Source organism: Bubalus bubalis, chromosome 2 (genome assembly GCF_019923935.1).
Source record: "Bubalus bubalis isolate 160015118507 breed Murrah chromosome 2, NDDB_SH_1, whole genome shotgun sequence".
NCBI lineage: Eukaryota > Metazoa > Chordata > Mammalia > Artiodactyla > Bovidae > Bubalus > Bubalus bubalis.
This window is the reverse complement of record NC_059158.1, coordinates 1721329-1741557: the sequence shown is the minus strand read 5'-3', so window position 1 is coordinate 1741557 and position 20229 is coordinate 1721329. Positions and strand designations below refer to the sequence as shown.

Here is a 20229-nt window from a genome sequence, read left to right as displayed (position 1 = left end):
AATACCTAGACTGACTCTTGTTACTTTCGTAAATGATTTTGAATGTATAGCTGTCATAGACTGATTTCTCAAAGGTCAGTGAAGACCTTTGTGCCCCTCCCATCACACTCCTATTCTGAATATTTCATTTTCATTCTACCACCTCAGTAGAATCTCCAGATGAGTTTGTATCTGGCGTGTTTGTACAGTTAGTCACGCGATCTTCTGTGACACTCGACGTTATGCCTGAAGTGCGTACATCCACTCTCTCTCTCTCTGTGTCTAACCTACTGCTTCACCTAGTCACTATTTTTTCAAACCCATTTGGTCACTTTTGAGCATCTCTTGTTTGCTGCTCTGGCTTGATTCCATTTCCATTTCTTTAAATACCTTATAGGCTGTTACTTTGTGTTATCTATTTCCTAGCACCGATATCTGAAGCTCCTGCATGGTAAAATCTACCACCTGGTGTTTCTGCTGATTCTCATCTTGTGCGGTCTCTGCATGTATTTGGCCATTTGGGGGTTTCTGTGAGGCTGACTTGCTCAGGGAGCATCCTCACAGGCCTAAGATGATGTTTTTCTCTGGAGCAAATCTGTTGACTTCTTCCTCTACTGAGGACATTGTGAAGTGAAAGTCACTCAGTCGTGTCTCTTTGTGAGCCCACTTGATTATACAGTCCATGGAATTCTCCAGACCAGAATACTGAAGTGGGTAGCCTTTCCCTTCTCCAGTGGATCTTCCCAACCCAGGAATCGAATCGGGGTCTCCCGCATTGCAGGCAGATTCTTTACCAATTAAGTGGGCCCACTTAATTTCTTTAGATTTCCCCTTGCTCTGTAGATGCGGGCAGAATTTGTCCCACTCCAGGGCCCCACAGTGCAGGAGAGAGACTCTTCTACCCAGAGCTGAGACGGAGACAGCTCAGCGTCCTGTCTTCCTGTGAGAAGGGCCTCCTTCTCAGGTGGGCAGCCCTCTCTATGCAAGGTCTCAACTGAGCTGCCCCCAGTGCACACACCCAGGGTCTGGTGTCTCATTTCTTTCTGTGCTGGAATACTGGTATCGTAGAGCACTGCTAATAGAGAGTACTCGTAACACAGGGTATTGGCGTCAGCATGTGACCCGGAAGGTCCGTATTTCTGTCCATTCTGCTGCCAGCAGCTCGTTAGGTGGTGGTGTTATGGAACAAGGCTGCTGTGTGTGTTGGGGGGGGGTGGTGGACAGAGCTGGGGATACACTTGGACATTTCCCCGTTTCCCACAATGTGCTTTTAGGAGTGTGTTTCTTGCACTTAAATGGGCTGTGGGGGCAGTGCTGCAGGAGGCCTTTTGAGAAATCTCATCTGCCATCTGCCAGGAGAGGGAACTGGAAGTCTCAGTAGGATTTCAGTCTCAACCAGAAACTGCAGAAGCACCCGTATGACCCACAAACATGGGGCCCTTGCTGGGCCGGGCACTCGGCTCAGATTTCCTCTTTCCCCATGATGAACTCGCCATGGGGTCTCTGTACACCATTTCTCAAAAAGGGCCTCTGTTCAGTGCTGCCCCAACCTCTGCCAGGTTTCTGAACCTGAGTGGCTGTGAGCCCAGGTGCCCTGCTGTGAGCCCAGGAGATCCCAGCAGAGAAATCCATCTCCTGGGCAGCAGCCAATGACACCCCCGGAAAGAAGGCTGGTTCCCTGACACTGCTGAAGACATCAGCTCCGTACATCAGGCTACCTGGCTTCTCCATGATGGCGTGTCGGTCAGGTTCCTCGGCAGACACACACGATGGTGCTAGCAAAGCCGAGACACCTCTGCAGAGAAAACCCCAAACCCCCAACCTCAGAAGCAGGGGAGCAAAGCCTTGGGCTGATGGCTGGCTTGTCCCCAGACATCGCAGCAAAGCCTTCCACGCCCTTTCTAGCCAACGCAGCATGACCACCAAGGAGATGATCTTAACAGGAGATGGCACTGCCATTTTCTGAAGAGGGGATCTGTGGATCATGTGTGAACATCTCCACATGGAGAAGAAATCAAGAGAGGGCCTGGATACTGAAGGGCAGAACAAGGCTCAGGAGAGGTGCAAGCTCCCCAGGAAGTGGTCTCTGAATAAAAGCTGCAGGACTGTCCTGAGCAAGCTGTGACTGAGCTGTGACTGAGCCAACATCATCAAAGATGCTTTGTTGTGTGGATTCTGAGGATGGTCCACACGTGCTGAAGGGGGCAGAGGAAACCTCCGAGGAGTGTGTCCAAGGTCTGGGCCAGTTAGGAAGCTCCTCCTCTTGGACAGATGTCCAGATACAACCTGTGTCCCAAGGGCACAGAGGAGACTGGTGGCTAGATTCAAACCCTCCATGGGAAGGACATTTGGTTGTTCTCACACCTTTGTCCCAGGATGGGACCAGGCTGAGGAGACCCCAAGAGAACGAGAGTCACTTCAGTGTCCTGAGGCCACACGGGCAGTCAGTGTTCAAACCCCATCTTTGCTTCAAAGCACAGGGTCTCCTATGTAAGGTCCTGCCTGAACATCCCAGCACACCAGGATGAAGGCTGAAGAAGCTGCAGCAAGCACAGCATTTAAAGAATTGACACATGAAAGAGAAAGCACAGGAGACGGGAGGTTTTGAAGAAGATGCGTCTGAAAAAGTTGCTCAAAAAGAGGGCCCAAAGAGTGTCTGAAGAAGCCAGTTCCAACGGTTTGAAAAGAACGATCTCGAGAGAACTGAGGCTCAAAAGAGATGATAAAGACAGTCTGGAGGGGACCCTGAGCAGGCACCTGGGGGGACAGCCCCAGAGAGGGTCTGGGATGGTGGCGCTGAAAGAAAACGCGGGGATGCTCTGAAAAAGCCTGAAGAAAATGGTGTTGAGAAAGGCAGAAAGAAATGACCCTGAAAAATCAATCTGATTTGAAGATGACAGCTCTGAGAGAGGGATGAAGATGCGAAGGGAAGCTAAGAACATGGAACACCGTCTGGTGGTGGATCAGGTGAAGAGGAGAAAGAAAATGAGGGTGGAGGAGAGTCTGAAGACACCTGTGGGGCCAGGGGGTGGACAGGGAGGAGGCAGGCGGGGGCGTGTGACCAGGAGGCGCAGCTGGGGGTATGGTGGGGGTGGGGGTGGGGCTGCTGAGGAGAAGGGCCCCGTCCTGGGCAGTGACGACCATGAAGAGGAGGGGCGGGGGGCGGGGAGATGCTCTGGCTACACGTGCCCGCACCTCGGGGCCACGGCCAGTCCCATTCCCGGACTCGTGCACACTGACGGAAGCCTTCTCACTAAGGCCGGTGCCCTCACTTAGTAACCGGCCCTCAGGAATTGTAACGAGATGCTGAGTAGTGCTCAATTAAAACTTAACACTCATGATATAAAAAGAAAAATGCACAAGAAGTTTAAACAGAGCACTACAACACAAGCTGTGAACAGATTACATTTTCCTCTGAAAAACAGAAATTCAAGTCGAGTTGCAGAATAAAACAAATATCTAACAAATCCAGTTTCGTGCCAAAACTACAGACAAACACTACCTGCGAAGGCTGAATAAAGGAGAAGGAAAGATATTAGAAACAAAAAGCAAGCCTGGGAGAAGGACCTGCCACCCCTAAGCAGAGAATCTGGGACAGCCAATGGGGGATGGGAGCCAGCCCGCAGGACCCTGGAGACCTAGTCACACCCTGGCTGTCGTGACATCCTTTATTACATGCGCCTGCGTGGCATTACACGTGTCACACCTCCCGTGTGGCCCCCGCAGTGTGGTGTGGCCTCCGTCACTGCCCAAAGTACCACGGGGGCGAGCACTGGATGGGCTCCTCCTCCCAGAGGGTCTTCAGCCTCTGCGCCCAGGAGGCCACCATCCTCTTTCTTTCTTCTTCAGATGCCATTTCAGGACCAAAACTGATCTGAGGGGCAAGGACTTTAAATCCGCAGAAGTGCAGCGTGCCGTGCTACAGTGCAAAGAGGGGAGCACGGTGAGAAGCTGCCCGCCGCTCAGTCACCTGGGGAACGTGCACAGCTGGCCTCCAGGGAGCTCAGAGAACCTCCCACCACCAGGGAGCCGAGAATGCGGGCGCTGCCCTGCAGCCTCAGGGCCTGGCCGCTCCTGGGGGGGCAGCGAGTGCTGGGCGGCTCCGACACAGCTCTCTAATCTCTGCTGCTGAGTCACACACTAAGTTTTATTGTTTTGATTGCTTAGGTAAATTATGGCAACTCATGAAAGTGAAAGTTGCTCAGTCATGCCGGACTCTGTGACCCCATGGACTATACAGGCCAGAATACTGTAGGGTAGTATAGGGTAGAATAGGGTAGCCTATTCCTTATCCAGGGGATCTTCCTGACCCAGGAATCAAACTAGGGTCTCTGGCATTGCAGGCGGATTCTTTACCAACTGAGCCACCAGGGAGCCCTGAGTGAGGTTATTCCAGCTAAATGTGCCACCATGGAAGGCTGCTCAAGATACGCGTTAGGTGTAAACAAGAAATGTGAAGCAGTATTTGTGGTGCACTGTTCATGTAAAAAAAGAAAGAAATACGATAAGCTGAGTCATCAAATGTATGTGTGTAAGAACACAGGGCCCTCCCTGGTCCAGCCAGTCCAGTGGTCGGCACTCCATGCTCCCCGTGCAGGGCGCCTGGGTTTGAGCCCTGTGCAGGCACCTGGATCCCATGTGCTGCAGCTGAGGGTGAGCATGCCACAGCTGAGGAGTCTGCATGCCCTGGTGGAGACCTGGCTCAGCCCAATAAATACGTGGATAAATGTTTTTTAAAAACAATATATATGGGCTGTAAGGAAATACATTAAATCATTGAAAGTGATTGTTTTCAAAGGCATTAAGAGAACTGAATTTCTTTTTTTTACAGTCTCTTTGTTCCCATATGTACTTTTGCAAACTGAAACAAATGTGAAGAGTTTTTAAAAGCAGGAAGAAGTGAAGCTCATGACACACGGAGCCACCTCAGGGCTCCTGTTTACCCAGAGCGGATACCGGCCAACCAGGCTCGGCTTGGCCTCTGGCCAAACAGCATCAAAGGTTCTCATAATCACAGCGTTTTCTCCATCAGGCAGCCTTTTCAGGGCTGCCAAGTAAAACATCCAAAAGGCTAAGAGGTTATGATATCCTGTTTCCAGGGGAGTCAGCATGGCCTGGCCTTCAGGCCCCCCTCTCACCCGGGAGGAGCTAGGAGAGCTGTGAGTGGGGGGCGCATACCTGGAGGGGCCACAGGAAGTACCGGAAGTCTCCGTTGACCCCAGTCTTGGAGAACATGCTGGCCGTGCCGCCTGTGGTTAAGGACAGGATGGCCAGCTTACCCTGTGGAGGACAGCATGGGATTGGGCGTGAACCCCAGGGATGGTCGTCTATAGTGACTGGAGGGAAACTGAGACCAGCTCCCCCGCCCCACCTTCCCTAATGGACGGACACACACACCCATCTCTGTCCAGCCCAGCGGCAGGCGACAGCGACATCTGATGGGGCGGGGGAGGGGCAGCCAGAGGGAGTGGGCTGGATGGACAGCGCTGACGGGCCTGATGCTGGGGGAGCAGGCTTCGGGGGTGCGGGTGCAGGGGGTTGGCTGGGAGGGTGCATGACGCCTGCGGCCAGCGGGGCCAGGATCCCGGGGCCGGTCAGCAAAGGGCGGCGTCTCTTCATGGCCTGAGACGCCTCTCACATCTCAGCGCTCTGTTTGTGCACACTTGTTTTCTGAGGCTTTTGGAACTTGAACATCGTCTGCTTCCACGGGAAATCCACAGCTACCACATCCTGTGCAGTGGCTGGGTCCACCACCTGCTCGGGTTATCCTGCTTTCAAGGTGGGTCCAGGCGCTCAGAGGCGAACAGGTGCACGGCCAGGCATGAGTCCACGCTGCGGGGCAGGTGCCCCAGACCCCTGGCCGAGCACACTGCCAGACGTGGACACCTTGCACCCTTTGCTGGAGGAAAGGGCCGTGACCCCAGGAACCGTGCTTTCTCACCCATGTAAGCCCTGCACACAGATGGTGCTCCGTGGGAGTTTGGTTAACAAAGGCAAACCAGAGGTGACTTGCTGAGATGCCCCTTCCTTCTCTGATGGACAAGGGTCCCTCATCCCGGGGGGTGGGGGTCATACTTTGAGGAAGCCGTCATCGTAGGAGCCGGGGAAGTCGAAGGCAAAGCCCTGGCAGAGCACCCTGTCCATCCAGCCCTTCAGCACGGCAGGCACACTGAACCAGTACAGCGGGAACTGTGGGGGAGCAGGAGGGGAAGCTGGGGTGTCCGTCCGCCTGGGGCTTCGGGGGTGCCACCCCCTCCCCGGCCTGGGCAGGCAGGTGCCCCCTGGGGCCACGCGCGTGGGCAGCTCCTCCCCCTGCTCTGAGGCATGCGGGGTGGCGGTGGCGGTGGTGGCGGGCTGGGCGGGCAGGGCTGACAGTGTTTTGGTGGCTGCCGCAGGCGGCTCTGGGTCCCCCTGACGTCGCGACTGCGGGCCCCTGACTGAGCTCGCTCTGGGGCAGCAGAACCATGACCCGAACCACGGGGCCAGGGGGAGGGTGCGGGAAGGAGCCTGCCTCCTCCCCGCCTGGGGTGAGACGTGACGTCTGGGAGTCGGGCCCGGAGGTTCTGAGGAGCTGAGCCTGACTCCACACCGCAGTAGGGAGGTCTCCCTGGAGCCACTGTGGTCCCCACAGAAGCCCCAACACCGCGTCCAATGACAGTGTCAGGGAAAAGAGACAAACACAGGCAACAATCCATTCCCAGAGGGGGAAGGGAACCCGCGCTGGGGGCCGTACACCGCGGCCAGCAGCGTCTCCGGACAGGGTCTGCACACAGAGCCGGTACAGCAACGAAAGGGAAAACCAACCTGGAATATCACCAGGTCGGCCTCCTGAAGCTTCTTCTGCTCCTCAATGATGTCGCTGCTCAGAGACTGCTTCTTGTAGGCCTCGTGGGTCTCCACGCCGTAGTTGAAGAAGCCAGGGTTGGAGAGGGTGCCTGGGAAGCAGGACAAAGGCTCCCACTCAGCGGGACATCCACGGCCCGCCAGCCCCGCAGCGACGCTGCTGCCTGGACGCCCCCAGCAAGATCACTGAGACCTGACCGGGGGGTGGGCCCTGGGGACAGACTGTGGACACAGAGGAACAGCTAGGGTCCTCACCTTCGAGGGGCCAGAGTCCAGGAGGGACAAATAACCACATGATTAACATGGAGCACGACAGGGCAGCGAGCTCAGGGCAGCCCCGTGGCACATGGACCTCACCGCCCGGACGCGGGGGCCTCACCCACATGGGCAGCAGGTGAGCAGAGCGTCCCGGGGATTTGACGATGGAGCAGGAGTTCTGCAGGCGGTGTAGAGGACCGGAGGGGAGGGGGCTCCAGTGCGTGATACAGAGGGGACCGCAGCGCTGGCCAGAGGAGGGCCTCGGGGAGCTGCCGAGGGCCGGGGCAGGAGGCCGGGGGCTGCGGGTGGCCTGGCTGCAGGGCTGCAGCTCGGCCACGGGGGCTCAGCTCTGCGTGCACATGGGTTGCGGAGGGGGCACATGGTTTATGCAGGAAATAGCCATTTTCTCGATTCAGCTCTGAAGAAGCTGTGGCCTCAGCGATTCTGGAGCAGGCCTGGTTGCAAGGGTGGGCTCAGGCAGCAGCAGGGCTGGGCCCTGAGGCAGGACCCCCACAGTTAAACGGAAAGACGAGGCCTCAGTGGATTCCCGTCCAGCAGCACGACTTGCCTAAGCACTGCCCAGTGTTAACAGCAGTCACTGGTGGTTGAGGGTCTCCTCGTACCTCGCTGGGCTCTAACCTCATCATAATAGGCTGTTTCTACCTTTCATAACAACACGAGGGGCCAGGTAATTCCTAAGCGACCAGAGAGGAGTGGGGGGGCTCAGGGTGGCCCCCCAGCACACAGGCCTTCAGGGTGGCCCAAGTAGAGCCGGCCCCACCCTTGGGTACCACGGCCGAGAGCATCCCAGGGCCCAGACTCCCTGGGCCTCACCTTCACCCAAAAGCTCAGCTGGGACCCTTCTGTGCGTGAGGTTGTGTGCTGACCAGAGACCCCGAGGAGGAGAGCCTGTGTCTCAGGCAGGCTGCCACCCCCAGGTGTGGAGCCCATCGCGGCCTCTGTGCGCTGCTGAGAGTGGTAAACGATAACACGTGTGTGTGGGCCACATGTACTCCAGGTAGAGTTTAAAGGTACAGAGCAGAGCAAAGGTGTGCAAGTATCAGGGAAATGGGGATATTTTTATATGTGTGGGTGTGGATGCACTTTTTTAGTAAGACAGGAAATCCAGAGTCATGCAGACATATTGACTCACAGATTGAAACAAAAGATGGAGACAAAGCTAAATCAACATGGGAACTGGTAAGTTATAACATGTACCCTGAAGTGACACAGTCGTTAATAAGACTCCTGAAAGCTCCACTGAAGGAGCAAATCCCCGTTTGTACCTGTATCTACAGAGCTCCTAAGCTCTACAGGAATGTGCGCTTTGTTAACATCTGGAGTAAGATCTACAATGAGCCACGGCAAAGAGTTCTGCCTGCTTGACCTTGGGGCCGCAGGACAAGGAGGGTGTGTGAAGGGGCTGCTAGTGTTCACCCTCTGCCCACTGTCCACCACACTTAAAATGCTGTTTCTGCAGAGCCCGTGTCTTACCTGATTCCCTGAAACGCCAGTGGCCCCAGCACACAATACTCTCTGCCTCCCCAGCCCCCGCTCTGTTGCTTTTCAGTGAAAAGAGCTGTTTGGTTTATTAAAAGGGAAGAAAGACAAGGAGAGGCAAGGATACAACCATTACCACCAGTACTAAATGCTAAATCTGGAGTCTTGTTAACACAATTGCAAACAGGAGGGACCTAAAGGTATTTAATTTACTGGGAATTACTGGAAAGGCACGGGTGAAATTATTACTTGCAGATGGTTTGACTGTGTATCAGGAAAGACCCAGAGAATTGGCTTAAAACTACAAACAGTGAGAAAGTCGTAGCAGCCGCATGCACGCATGCACACAGACATGCACAGATCAGTCCTCTTCATGTAGAGGAACAAAACCCAGTAAGTAAGATTTATGCAAGATCTGCATGAAGAGAACTCATAAATACACCTGGAGGGTTGTAAAAGAATGTGATCACATGAGGAACCACGCCTGTTGCTGGAACAGAAAGAAGTGGCACTGAAGTTCTGCTGTAAACAATCCATTACCTTTAGAATCTTGCCAACTAAAGGCTGGAGCTTGCCATCTGCTCTATAGGGATTAAGTCACAAGCTGCTGTAGCCATTGATCTTCAACATCCCCCTGGAAGGAGTTCAGGGTGGAGATCAGGAATGAGGTGCTCTGTGCTCCGGGAAAAACTAGAAAAACATGCCTTCAGATAGGTATTTTCGGAAGATTTTATGAGCCCAATTCTTGTAAGTCCTCATATCTTTAAAGCACTACAATCATTAATGGTGACATCTGCTCCTCATGACTAGCAGCAATCTTCTGCCAAAATGAGTGCCTGATGACTACATGACCCCTCTTCACCAAAATCCCACACATCCTGACCTTCCCTCCACCTCTCTGGAGCAGTTTCAGAGATAGCCGAGAGGCTGTCTCCCGGGCCATAGTCCTCACTTTATCCCAAACAAAACGTAACTCACAACTGTCTTTCCTGGTGGTTCAGACAATAAAGAATCTGCCCGCAATGCGGGAGGCCTGGATTTGATCCCTGGGTTGGGAGCGCCCCCTGGAGGAGGGCATGGCGACCCACTCCAGTCTTCTTGCTTGGTGAATCCCATGGACAGAGGAGCCTGGTGGGGTACAGTCCATGGGGTCACAAAGAGTCGGACACGACTGAGTGACTAAGCACAGCACAGCTGGCATGGTGTGCTTTTATTTTTTCAGTCAACAATCTGGAAAGATAATTCAAAAAATCTTTATGGAAAAGTCAAAGTAGCTGTAAAAAATAGTAAGACAAATGAAGGTGACCTAACTCTATAAGATATTAAATGATTTGCCAAAATAATGAAAGTCATGTGGTGCTGAGTCATGGACAGGAAAACAAACCAGAGCACAAAGGCAGAAGACGCCAAAACATGGGAATTCACGTCACAACAAGGGCGGCTTTTAAGTCAAGGCAAACAGCTAGATAATGTAATAAATGGGGATGAGAGCTGAGTACGTACTTGGGAAAAACTGAATCCACACCTCACATCACACATTGAAATAAATTCTGAGTAGAGAAAGTATTTAACTTTAAAAAGTGGAACCTGCCAAATACTATAGCACCTTAAAAAAAATAAGCTTAGAGTTTATATGACACAAAATGCACAGGCCTAAATTAAGAGAAGCACCACAGCAAGGCCAAAACAAAAATAAATTAGGTAAAAATGCATTTACAATTCACATTTCAAACCCTATACCAGAGACCATTTTCCACCTGATTGGCAGTTATCAAAAGCTCGGTAAAACAAGGAAACGAGCGCTTGCGAACACTGTGGGATGGAGAGTGAGCTGGTACAGCACTCACGGAAAGCAGTTTGATATTGTCTATGAACATTCAAGACACACATCCCCCTGCCCAGCATCTCCGTCTACTCGCACACACAGGAAAGCGCCGGCCGCCGTTCTTGCCGCAGTCCTGTTATCACAGCCAAAGTGAGGAGCAGCCAACACGGCCTGAGTGTGCACTACTGAAACCTCGGTGCCTCCAGACAACGGGGGGTTCTGAGGCAGAAAGAGAGAGCAACATGCAAAACAACACGTGGGAACGCATGTTCCCATTTTTAAAAAGCGGAGAGAAAAGCTGTTATAGTGTGAATTGCTTTAGGTACACCCAGAGACAGCACAAACTCGCCCCAGAAAGATGCAGAGGCGGTGGGAGACCCTGCTTCCCGTGGGAGCAGAGAAGCTGGTGGCTGGGCGTGCGCGAAAAGCCACGCGCTGCAGACCTTTTCCACATGAGAATTGTACATCACGTCCAATGATGAGTTTTGTTTACAAACTTTTTTTTTAATTAAATAATTCAAAGACGGCAAAAAAAACTCCTAACAATCTGATTTAAAAATGGGCAGAGGATTTGAACAGGTATCTTTCTGAGGAAAACACAGATGGCCAACAGGCATGTGAAAAGACGCTCAACATCACTGATTATCAGGGACACAAAGCAAAACCACGACGAGATACCACCTCTCGCTGGTCAGAACGGCCGTCAGCAAGACAAGACACATCCAGTGCTGGTGAGGACGTGGAGGACGGCGGACCCTCGTGCGGCTGGCGTAAAGTGAAGCCACCGTGCGGAACAGTGTGGAGATTCCCCAAGAAAGTTTAAAAAAAAACCCAGAGCATTTATGACTCACCAGTGATATCCTTCCCTGTGGCCCTGGGCTCAAAGTTCATGGCATAGAGGTCTGAAACGGTGACGCTGCAGCCCTGCCGGCCCAGTTCAGCCACCGCCACATCCTTCAGGGACCCGTTCAAAGACCTGGGCTCTTGGTGTGCGTAGACAATGAGCACTTTCTTCCCTAAACCCAGACAAGAAACCATTTGTCTTGAAGAATAATTCCTCTCTGTCAAAGCTCCACAAGGACCAAGCTGACAAGAGGGCGCACACAACGGCTGAAGCTAAGTAAGGAAGACCACGCTTTTGACGGGAGATGGCTGTAAAACAAGGAGCATTTTAGGAACCTGGTTGTATCAGTTCACCGCTACTTGAGTTTACTAACACAGGAGTCCAGTTACGACTCCCCAAGAATGACACGACTGCATTCTTTCAAAGCCCAATCTACTCTGGTTATCCACCAGAAGACGCTTTAGCCACGTTGCCTAGGCTCAGAATAAGAAACCACTGTGACCAATCTTTTGTGCTAACCCCTTGTTGGCAGGTCAGTCACTGACACACAGCTCTGCTTCCTTTGTCTCCGCTGAAAACTGACACATAAGGTGTATTTAAAAAAAAAAAATCAGATCTTGAGTCCCATGGGGAGGCAGGGCCTGTATGAAGCCCGGCTTCAGTGGAGAGCCTAACAACAGAGGCTCCATCCACTGCCCGGCGGTGTCATTCATACCAACAATCTCTGAAGCTGCACGGAGAAGGCAATGGCACCCCCCTCCAGTACTCTTGCCTGGAAAATCCCATGGACAGAAGAGCCTAGGAAGCTGCAGTCCACAGGGTCACAAAGAGTCAGACACGACTGAGCGACTTCACTTTTACACATTGGAGAAGGAAATGGCAACCCACTCCAGTGTTCTTGCCTGGAGAACCCCAGGGACGGTGGAGCCTGGTGGGCTGCCATTTATGGGATCCCATAGAGTCAGACATAACTGAAGCGACTTAGCAGCAGCAGCAGCTGAAGCCGCACTGTCCTCCTTCAGGACATTCTCCAAGGTCACGTACCAGTTCCTTCTAGAAGGCAGCTGTGGGAATGTGTTTAAATTTTCTGTGGGAACCTCTTAAGACTAAGATATTTAAACTCTTGATCCATATTATTCTGTTTAGGCCCTTAAGGAGAAAATATAAATGTTAGTTTGAAGCAAAGAGCTTTGGGGCACTCAGCAGAGTGTAAAGGTTGAACTGCACGAGTGAAATTAATTATTAACAGTTTTAACTTCTCAGACTCATTTGTTATAAAGGAACTTGGGGGCTTAACAGGAAACAGGATACAAATGAAATATCCACACTGATGGTTCTCATCCAGGGAGTGCTACCTCCTAGGGAGTGTTTCACAACATCTGGAGACATTTCTCGGTTGTGGCATCTGGAGGGAGGCGCTGCTGGGACGTCAAGACAGAGTGCAAGGCTGCTGCGGAACACAGCTGGGGACAGGCCCCCAACAGAGCGCCGATGCCAGCAGCGCCACAGTTGAGAAACCCTAATGTACAACATACGCGTAAAGTAACGTGGATGTTTATGTTATGAAATTCAAGGATTTTCGTTCTATGGTGTTGAACAAAAAGATGTCACGATGGGATGCATGCGTCATGCGGTATTTCTAACCATGGTCACTCTCGGGGCTTAGTCACTCCATATCTATTGACTGAGCGGCTGTAATGTCCCAGGGGGTCATCCCAGAGGCTGGAGGCAAAGCAAAGACAAGGTAAGCATTCTATTTAGTGGGGCTGAAATGAACAATAAAACAAGAAAGAAAATACAAAACAAGATAATTCCAGGTAGCAATCCACATTATAAACAAGTTTTATACACCAGTGTTGTCTGGAGTTTTTATAACAAAGCATTCAATTTCTAATAAATTTTTCATTTAACAAAGTTTAACTCCCCCATAGCTAATAGTCACCTGCCATGTCCCAGGAAGATGGGTATTTTTCTGTCTGAATCCTGCTGAGAGGAGAGTGTGCTGTGAGTCCTGGGTGCAGGGGCCCTGAGCTCTCAGGCACGGTCACGCTCAGTGATGCCAATGACCTAGAAGAGGAAACAAATGCTGAGGGAGGTGGGGAGACACGGTGGGCAGCTGAGGGCAGCCATGGGCAGCTGAGGGCAGCCGCGGGCAGGCTGAGGGCAGCCGTGGGCAGCTGAGGGCAGCCGTGGGCAGCTGAGGGCAGCCGTGGGCAGCTGAGGGCAGCCGTGGGCAGGCTGAGAGCAGCCGCGGGCAGCTGAGGGCAGCCGCGGGCAGGCTGAGGGCAGCCGTGGGCAGCTGAGGGCAGCTGTGGGCAGCTGAGGGCAGCTGTGGGCAGGCTGAGGCAGGGGAACAGCAAGCGTGAGGCAGTGTTGGGACTGGCCTGGGGTGCTCAGAGAGCCTACACGGTGGACATGTGGTTACAACAGAGCTGGGTGGTGGGGGATTCCATCCAAGGGCTGGGTGGGTCAGTAATGCAGGGGTGAGGACTTGATCCTGAGCCTAGCAGAAGCCCCCGGAGCATGTCCAGAGAGTGATGGGCTGCAGACTCAGGGAGCACCTGGTCCTGAATTGCCGAGGGTCAGGGCCCAAAGACAGTCTGGTTTAGGAAGAAAAGCTTTCATTTCAGTGCTGACAGCAGGGGAGGCATCCCCTTATCGCGCAGCCTGGTCCAGTGTACCTGGTCACGCCACCTGCCAGGCCGCTGGAGGCCTTGGAGTTCTGACTCCTCGTGGGGTCCAATTTTCCCAAGAAGCAGGCCACTTGCCCAGCACACCCCCACTGACCTTGGGCCACAGCAGGGAGAGCCGTCTCCTTCCGTGGAGAGGGTGCCCTTATCAGGCCGACAGGAAAACAGAAGCGTGCGGCTGTTAAACTGCATACATCAGGCCACACCAAACGGGCTGACACCTTTTATGCACTCTATTTCGTTCCAGCCTCCTCGACCTCTCCTCTCGTGTTCCCTCCATCCCCCCTAGAACCATAAACAGCGGCGCAGGAAGCACACACCACATACACGTCCCACTTCTTGGATTTTCTGGCTGAGATTCTCAGGGACTAAGGTTGGAGAAGCTGAGTTTCGGGTCCTGGCACCCGGGGCAAAGGCCGAGCTGGAACCCCGAGGGCCCAGGCCTGGTCTCCGCGCCGCCCGCTCGCTGACCCCAGGCGGCCCCTTGCCGTCCGCGCGGGGGGTCAGCGTGGGCCGAGTCCAGGGCGGAGGGCAGCGGCTGGGGGCAGCGACGGGCCTGCGCACACCTGCGCCCCAGGCCTCGCAAGTGCAGGGGGAAGCTTGGGCACGCGGGGGTGGAAGCCCGCGGAGACCCTGGTCCCGGGAAGCTGCCCCCGGAGAGCGCGGACACTCACCTCGGCCAAAACGCCCGAGACGACCGGCAGGACGAGACTTCCCTCTGGGAGAACGTCCGGCGTCCACGCCACGATCCGGCCTCGCGGACTACGCAGTCGCAAGCGTCGCGAGCGGACAATGCAGACGCTCTCCTCTGGGCTGGACGCGGGGGCTCGGCCGCAGGGGCCCCGCCCATGCCCCGCCCGCGAGCGCCGAGGCCACGCCCCTCCCCTCCTCTCTCCGGAGCGCAGCCCCGCCCCCGACCTGTCTGGACCTCTCCTCACGCTCGTCGTCCCGCCCCGGCATAAGCCCCGCCCACACGCCCTTCGCTCCGCCCCTGCCCTGTCCCCGCCCCTGGGAGCCGGACCGGGTGGCACCGCGCCGCGGCGGCTGAAGGGATGGCAGTTTTAGTTCTGGGAAGGGGGGGCGCCGTGCCCGCCCCTCCCGCCGCCTCCGCCCCTAGGCCCACTCAGGGTCAAAACACTCAGCCGTAAAAAGGATGAACGATCGGGGCCCCAGCAGCTGGGGCGAATCTGCAGAGAAATACGCTGCATGAAAATCGCCAATCCCTGAGGGTCCCCTCTGAACGATCACGTTTATGTAACATGCTTGAGATGAGATTCTAGAAACGGAGAACAGGTTAGTTGTTGCCGGGTTTCTGGTGGGCAGGTGTGATTCTAAGAGGGACCTTGTGCTGATGGGAATGTGCGGTGTGTGATCGTTCAGGCGGTGGCGTTGTTCTGTGGTCTGGCCTGACGTTCTTATTGGGGAGTCTGGGGGTAAAGGGCACACAGGCAGGTTCAAGGCCAAGGAGATGCCCGGAAGGCAGAGAGGCACCGAACTGGAGCCTGCAGACGTGTGCGGGAGGGCTGCTGGTGGGCACTTTGGGCCAATTGTCTCTTTTCTCTCTTTCCAGCACTTTATGGCCTGCACCACCTCATTTGTAGACCCCCCCTGCCATTGGGACTCACTCGAGGACCCTCCCAAACTCTGCCTTGATTTCTGGTGTCCCGGGATGGCCCTTGGGGCTCTCCTGGTGGCTCAGACGGTAAAGAATCTGCTTGCAATGCAGGAGACCCAGGTTTGATCCCTGGGTCAGGAAGATACTCTGGAGATGTTCATGGCAACCCACTCCAGTACGCTTACCTGGAGAATTCCATGGACAGAGGGTCCATGGGGTTGTAAAGAGTTGGACACCACTGAGCGACTAACTTTCACCTTCAGGATGGGCCTAGAGAGCGAAGGCTGGTTCCCTTTGGAAAATAACATTCCTGATGCAAACAGCTGCAGCGTCCGCAGCGTCTGGGTGGTCTGTCCGAGGCTGCTGTCTTTCTTGGGTTCAGAGTGAGGACGTGGCCTCTCTATGCGTGACATGCCCTCATGCCAGCAGTGGACAGGCCACCTTGTCTTGTGAGCCTGGGAGGTGCTGGAGGCCGTTTTCGTTTTAGAATGACCTTCACCTGAGGGAAAAGTTGTGGAGACATTTCCAAATGTTCCAGAATGTCCTCAAAGATGAGATCTGGCTTAGTTTTCTTCCCTCTTTCTTGTCAGGCTGAGATGATGTCCACAAATCACCCTTGAGTCATGTGAAATGATTGCGACTAAGACAGGCGGATGCAGGGACTCTGGGGCAACCTTCCAAGGTGGGGTGACTGACGCTGTCGTCCCTTGGGAGGGGGGTTGTTCACGTCTTTGGTGCCATGAGGTTGTGGTTGTTTATGCAAAGTCGTGTTCAACTCTTGCGACCTCATGGGCTGTGTAGCCTGCCAGCCTCCTCTGGCATTTCCCAGACAAGAATACTGGATTGGTTTGCCATTTCCTCCTCCAGGGGATCTTCCCAACCCAGGGACGGAACCTGCATCTCACACTTGGCAGGCAGATTCTTTACCACTGAGCCACCAGGGTGCTGTGAGGACCAATAAGGAAAACAGCCAGACCTCCCGGTGACTGTGGAGCCGCAGGCAACCAGCCCGGGAGCCGTCTAGACCCTGGTGTGTGGGTGGAAGTGCTGGGCCGGAAAGGAGACCAACGTGCGACCCCGCCTCTGAAAACTCGCAGGTGCGGGGAGCTTCTGGGTCCAGCCGCGCTTTGATCCTAGTCCGCGACGAGGCAGCACCATCTGGCGGCCGCGCGCGAGAATCGCAGGTGCGGAGGGGACGTCGCCCTCCGGACAAGGTCAGCTGGCCAGCAGGCCAGCCCTCGCCTGGGTCTTCAGGATGGTGAAAGCGCCAGCGGTGGATTGGATAGGGGCCCCTCTGGCGAAGAGAAATATGATTCCCTGCTAATCTGGCATTTACTGCAAACAAGACATTCCTACCATGAGACTAAGGAGGAGGCGGTGCTATAAAAATGTAGATGCAGCAAGCATGACCTCTAAGGGTCATGAGTGGACTGTTCATTTCACCCCTTGCAGTGGAGAAGTAGGCTTAGGCTTTCCGGCAGGTGGGGGGCGGGGGAGGCAGTTAAGCCAGCTGCATACTTCTTTCCCTCAGCTGCCCCTTATTTTGTGTTTCAGATGAAAATTAATATCAAGGGTTACCTTAAGACTAATCAAAGTAGCTTGAACGTTTTCCTAGAGAAGTAGTTCCTTTTGATTTTATTTAATGGCTTTTCTTTCCTCTACGAACAGCATCCGCCTTCTTTTGGGAAACAAACTTGCTGAGAACTCAGGTTGTGTTTATAAATATATTTATCCACCTCTCTGCCTGGCCGCACTGGGTCTTGGCTGGGCATGTGGGATCTAATTCTCCCACCAGGGATCAAACCCCGGGCCCCTGCATTGGGAATGTGGAATCCTATCTCCCTATCACTAGGGAAGTCCCTCTAGTTAATCTTTTTTTTTTTATGGTGGTAAAATCTCTGTAACAAAAGATCTGTCATTTCAACCATTGTAAGTACACAATGGCATTAATTATATCCAGTGGCATTAATTACATTCATAATGCTATGCAATGTCACTATTTTTATTTCTGAAAATTTTTCATCACTCCAAACAGAAACTCACTAATCCTTAGGCAGTAACTCCAAACTCCCCACTCCCCACCCAGGTTCTACACCAATAATCTTTCTGCTTTCTGTGAATTTGCCTTTTCTAGGTATTTCATACAAGTGGAATCATACAACAGGCGGCCTTTTGTGTCTGGGTTCCTTCACTTAGCCTAATGTTTTCAAGGTTCATCCATATCGTAACATGTATCAGAACTTCACTCCCTTTTACTGCTGACTAATATCCTATTTATGCATATACCACGTTTTATCTGTTCATGTTGTTTTAACCTGTCACAGGTTGATGGACACTTGGGTCATTTGGCTGTTGTGAATAATGCTGAAATAATTATTGGTGCACAAGTGTCTGAGTCCCTTTTAAAAAATCTTTTGGGTGTATGCCAAGGAGTGAAATCGCACTGTCATGTAGTAACTGTTTTGCTTTTTAAGGAACTGCCAAACTGGTTTTCACAGTGGTTCCACTGTTTTGGAGTAGGATCTGGCAATCCACTCCAGTTTCTTGCCTGGAGAATTCCATGGACTGGCTACAGTCCATGAAGTTGCAAAGAGTCAGACACGACCGGGAGACTAACACATCACGTCCACTGCTTTACATTCTGATTGACTTCTCTACATTTCTCCCCAACATTTGTTATGTTGCTTTTTTATTATTGTTGTAGCTGCCCTAGTGGTTTTCGTACTGTCTCACTGTGGTTTTGTTCTGCTTTTCCCTGGTGACTAATGATGTTCAGAATCTTTTCTTGTGCTCACTGGCCACTTGTTTACCTTTGATGAAATAGCTATACAAATCCTTTGTCCATTATGTAATTGGGTTGTTTGTCTATTTGTTGTTGAATAATAGCTCTGTATATATTCTGGATGTTATCAGATTTATAATCTGCATTTTCTCCCATTCTGTAGGTTGTCTTTCACTTTTGGGGGGAGGGTCCTATTCCTCTAAAAGCAATTAACCAGACTTTTTCTTAGTTCCCTCCTATAGTTACTTCTCTTGATGAAAGTGAAAGAGGAGAGTGAAAAAGTTGGCTTAAAGCTCAACATTCAGAAAACGAAGATCATGGCATCTGGCCCCATCACTTCATGGGAAATAGATGGGGAAACAGTGGAAACAGTGTCAGACTTTATTTTTTGGGGCTCCAAAATCACTGCAGATGGCGACTGCAGCCATGAAATTAAAAGACGTTTACTCCTTGGAAGAAAAGTTATGACCAACCTAGATAGCATATTGAAAAGCAGAGACATTACTTTGCCAACAAAGGTCTGTCTCGTCAAGGCTATGGTTTTTCCAGTGGTCATGTATGGATGTGAGAGTTGGACTGTGAAGAAAGCTGAGCACCGAAGAATTGATGCTTTTGAACTGTGGTGTTGGAGAAGACTCTTGAGTGTCCCTTGGGCTGCAAGGAGATCCAACCAGCCCATTCTAAAGGAAATCAGTCCTGGGTGTTCTTTGGAAGGAATGATGCTAAAGCTGAAACTCCAGTACTTTGGCCACCTCATGCGAAAAGCTGACTCATTGGAAAAGACTGATGCTGGGAGGGATTGGGGGCAGGAGGAGAAGGGGACGACAGAGGATAAGACGGCTGGATGGCATCACCGACTCGTTGGATGTGAGTTTGAGTGAACTCTGGGAGATGGTGATGGACAGGGAGGCCTGGCGTGCTGCGATTCATGGGGTCGCAGAGAGTCGGACACGACTGAGCGACTGAACTGAACTGAACTGATAATTGTTTCTAGCTTGCTGCCGAGTTCCCCAGGATAAGACTTGGAAGATGGTTGGAGGCATTGTCTTTGCTCAGGGAACAGGCTGGTTGTCTGAATCTCTTCAGGTTTCTTTGGACCTTTCAGGATGAGCAGATGTCTTGTGTTTTCAGGGTATCCCTTGTCTCCCTTTGAAGATCATCCAAACCCGGAAATTTCAAGAAGCAACATAGTGGCTTTTCTCAAATGTAACTAGAAGACATCGACCTGGCCAGTTTCGTTAGGAAATTAGCTATTATGATGATTCCCTTACAAAACCCCTGGTTTCTGAGAACTTTCACTTCCTGTGGTATTTTGGGAAGACCTGCTGCTTGTCAAGAGTGATCCATCTTGATTCCTCAAATGCTGTGGCTGGGATTCTAATGGCAACATGTCATGAACTGGCTTTTTCATTAATAAGTCGTACTTGGATAATGTCCTAACAAAATGGTAATCTTGAGACCAGATTCAAGTAAAAAACTCTGTGACTAATAGGTTTTTGATGTTAAATGGCCAGTCATGCCATGAATAATTGACTCATTAAAAACGAGAACGCAGGCATCTCATATTTTAACTTATTTTAAATCATCGGCTCAATGGACATGAGTTTGAGCAAACTCCAGGAGATAGTGAAGGACAGGGAAGCCTGGCATGCTGCAGTCCATGGGGTCGCAAAGAGTGGGGCATGACTGAGCTACTGAACAACAATTCAGCAGTTAGTTGACAATCAAATACTGGCAAATTCAACATGCTTTTTGAAATTACTTTTGCATGTGCTTGGACCCAAGCAAACCTATAACTCCCTGTTTCTACCCCAAACCAATCGTGTTTTGGCAACTGTGGGAATAGAGATATTAGGCTCTTACGGTACACAGTGATCTATGGTGGGTGAGAGT

At 52.3% G+C, this 20229-nt stretch overlaps 1 protein-coding gene across 4 annotated transcripts; it reads right to left on the bottom strand.

Moving 5' to 3' along the window:
* Window positions 1-3366: 3366 nt before the first annotated feature.
* On the bottom strand, window positions 3367-14780 carry NQO2 (N-ribosyldihydronicotinamide:quinone reductase 2). 4 transcript variants are annotated; one of them, XM_044926522.2, is made up of 8 exons: window positions 14614-14780; window positions 13931-14083; window positions 13192-13316; window positions 11257-11421; window positions 6784-6914; window positions 6055-6168; window positions 5158-5259; window positions 3367-3898 (listed from the first exon to the last, which is right to left on the bottom strand). In XM_044926522.2, exons 3-8 carry the CDS (start codon window positions 13196-13198, stop codon window positions 3722-3724), a joined length of 696 nt encoding a protein of 231 aa, XP_044782457.1. In that variant the 5' UTR covers window positions 13199-13316; window positions 13931-14083; window positions 14614-14780; the 3' UTR covers window positions 3367-3721. The 4 variants fall into 4 exon arrangements, with proteins under 4 accessions (XP_044782457.1, XP_006044515.3, XP_044782459.1 ...); XM_006044453.4 differs by lacking the exon at window positions 13931-14083; XM_044926524.2 differs by lacking the exons at window positions 13931-14083; window positions 14614-14780 and adding an exon at window positions 13811-13918.
* Between the last annotated feature and the right edge of the window lie 5449 nt (window positions 14781-20229).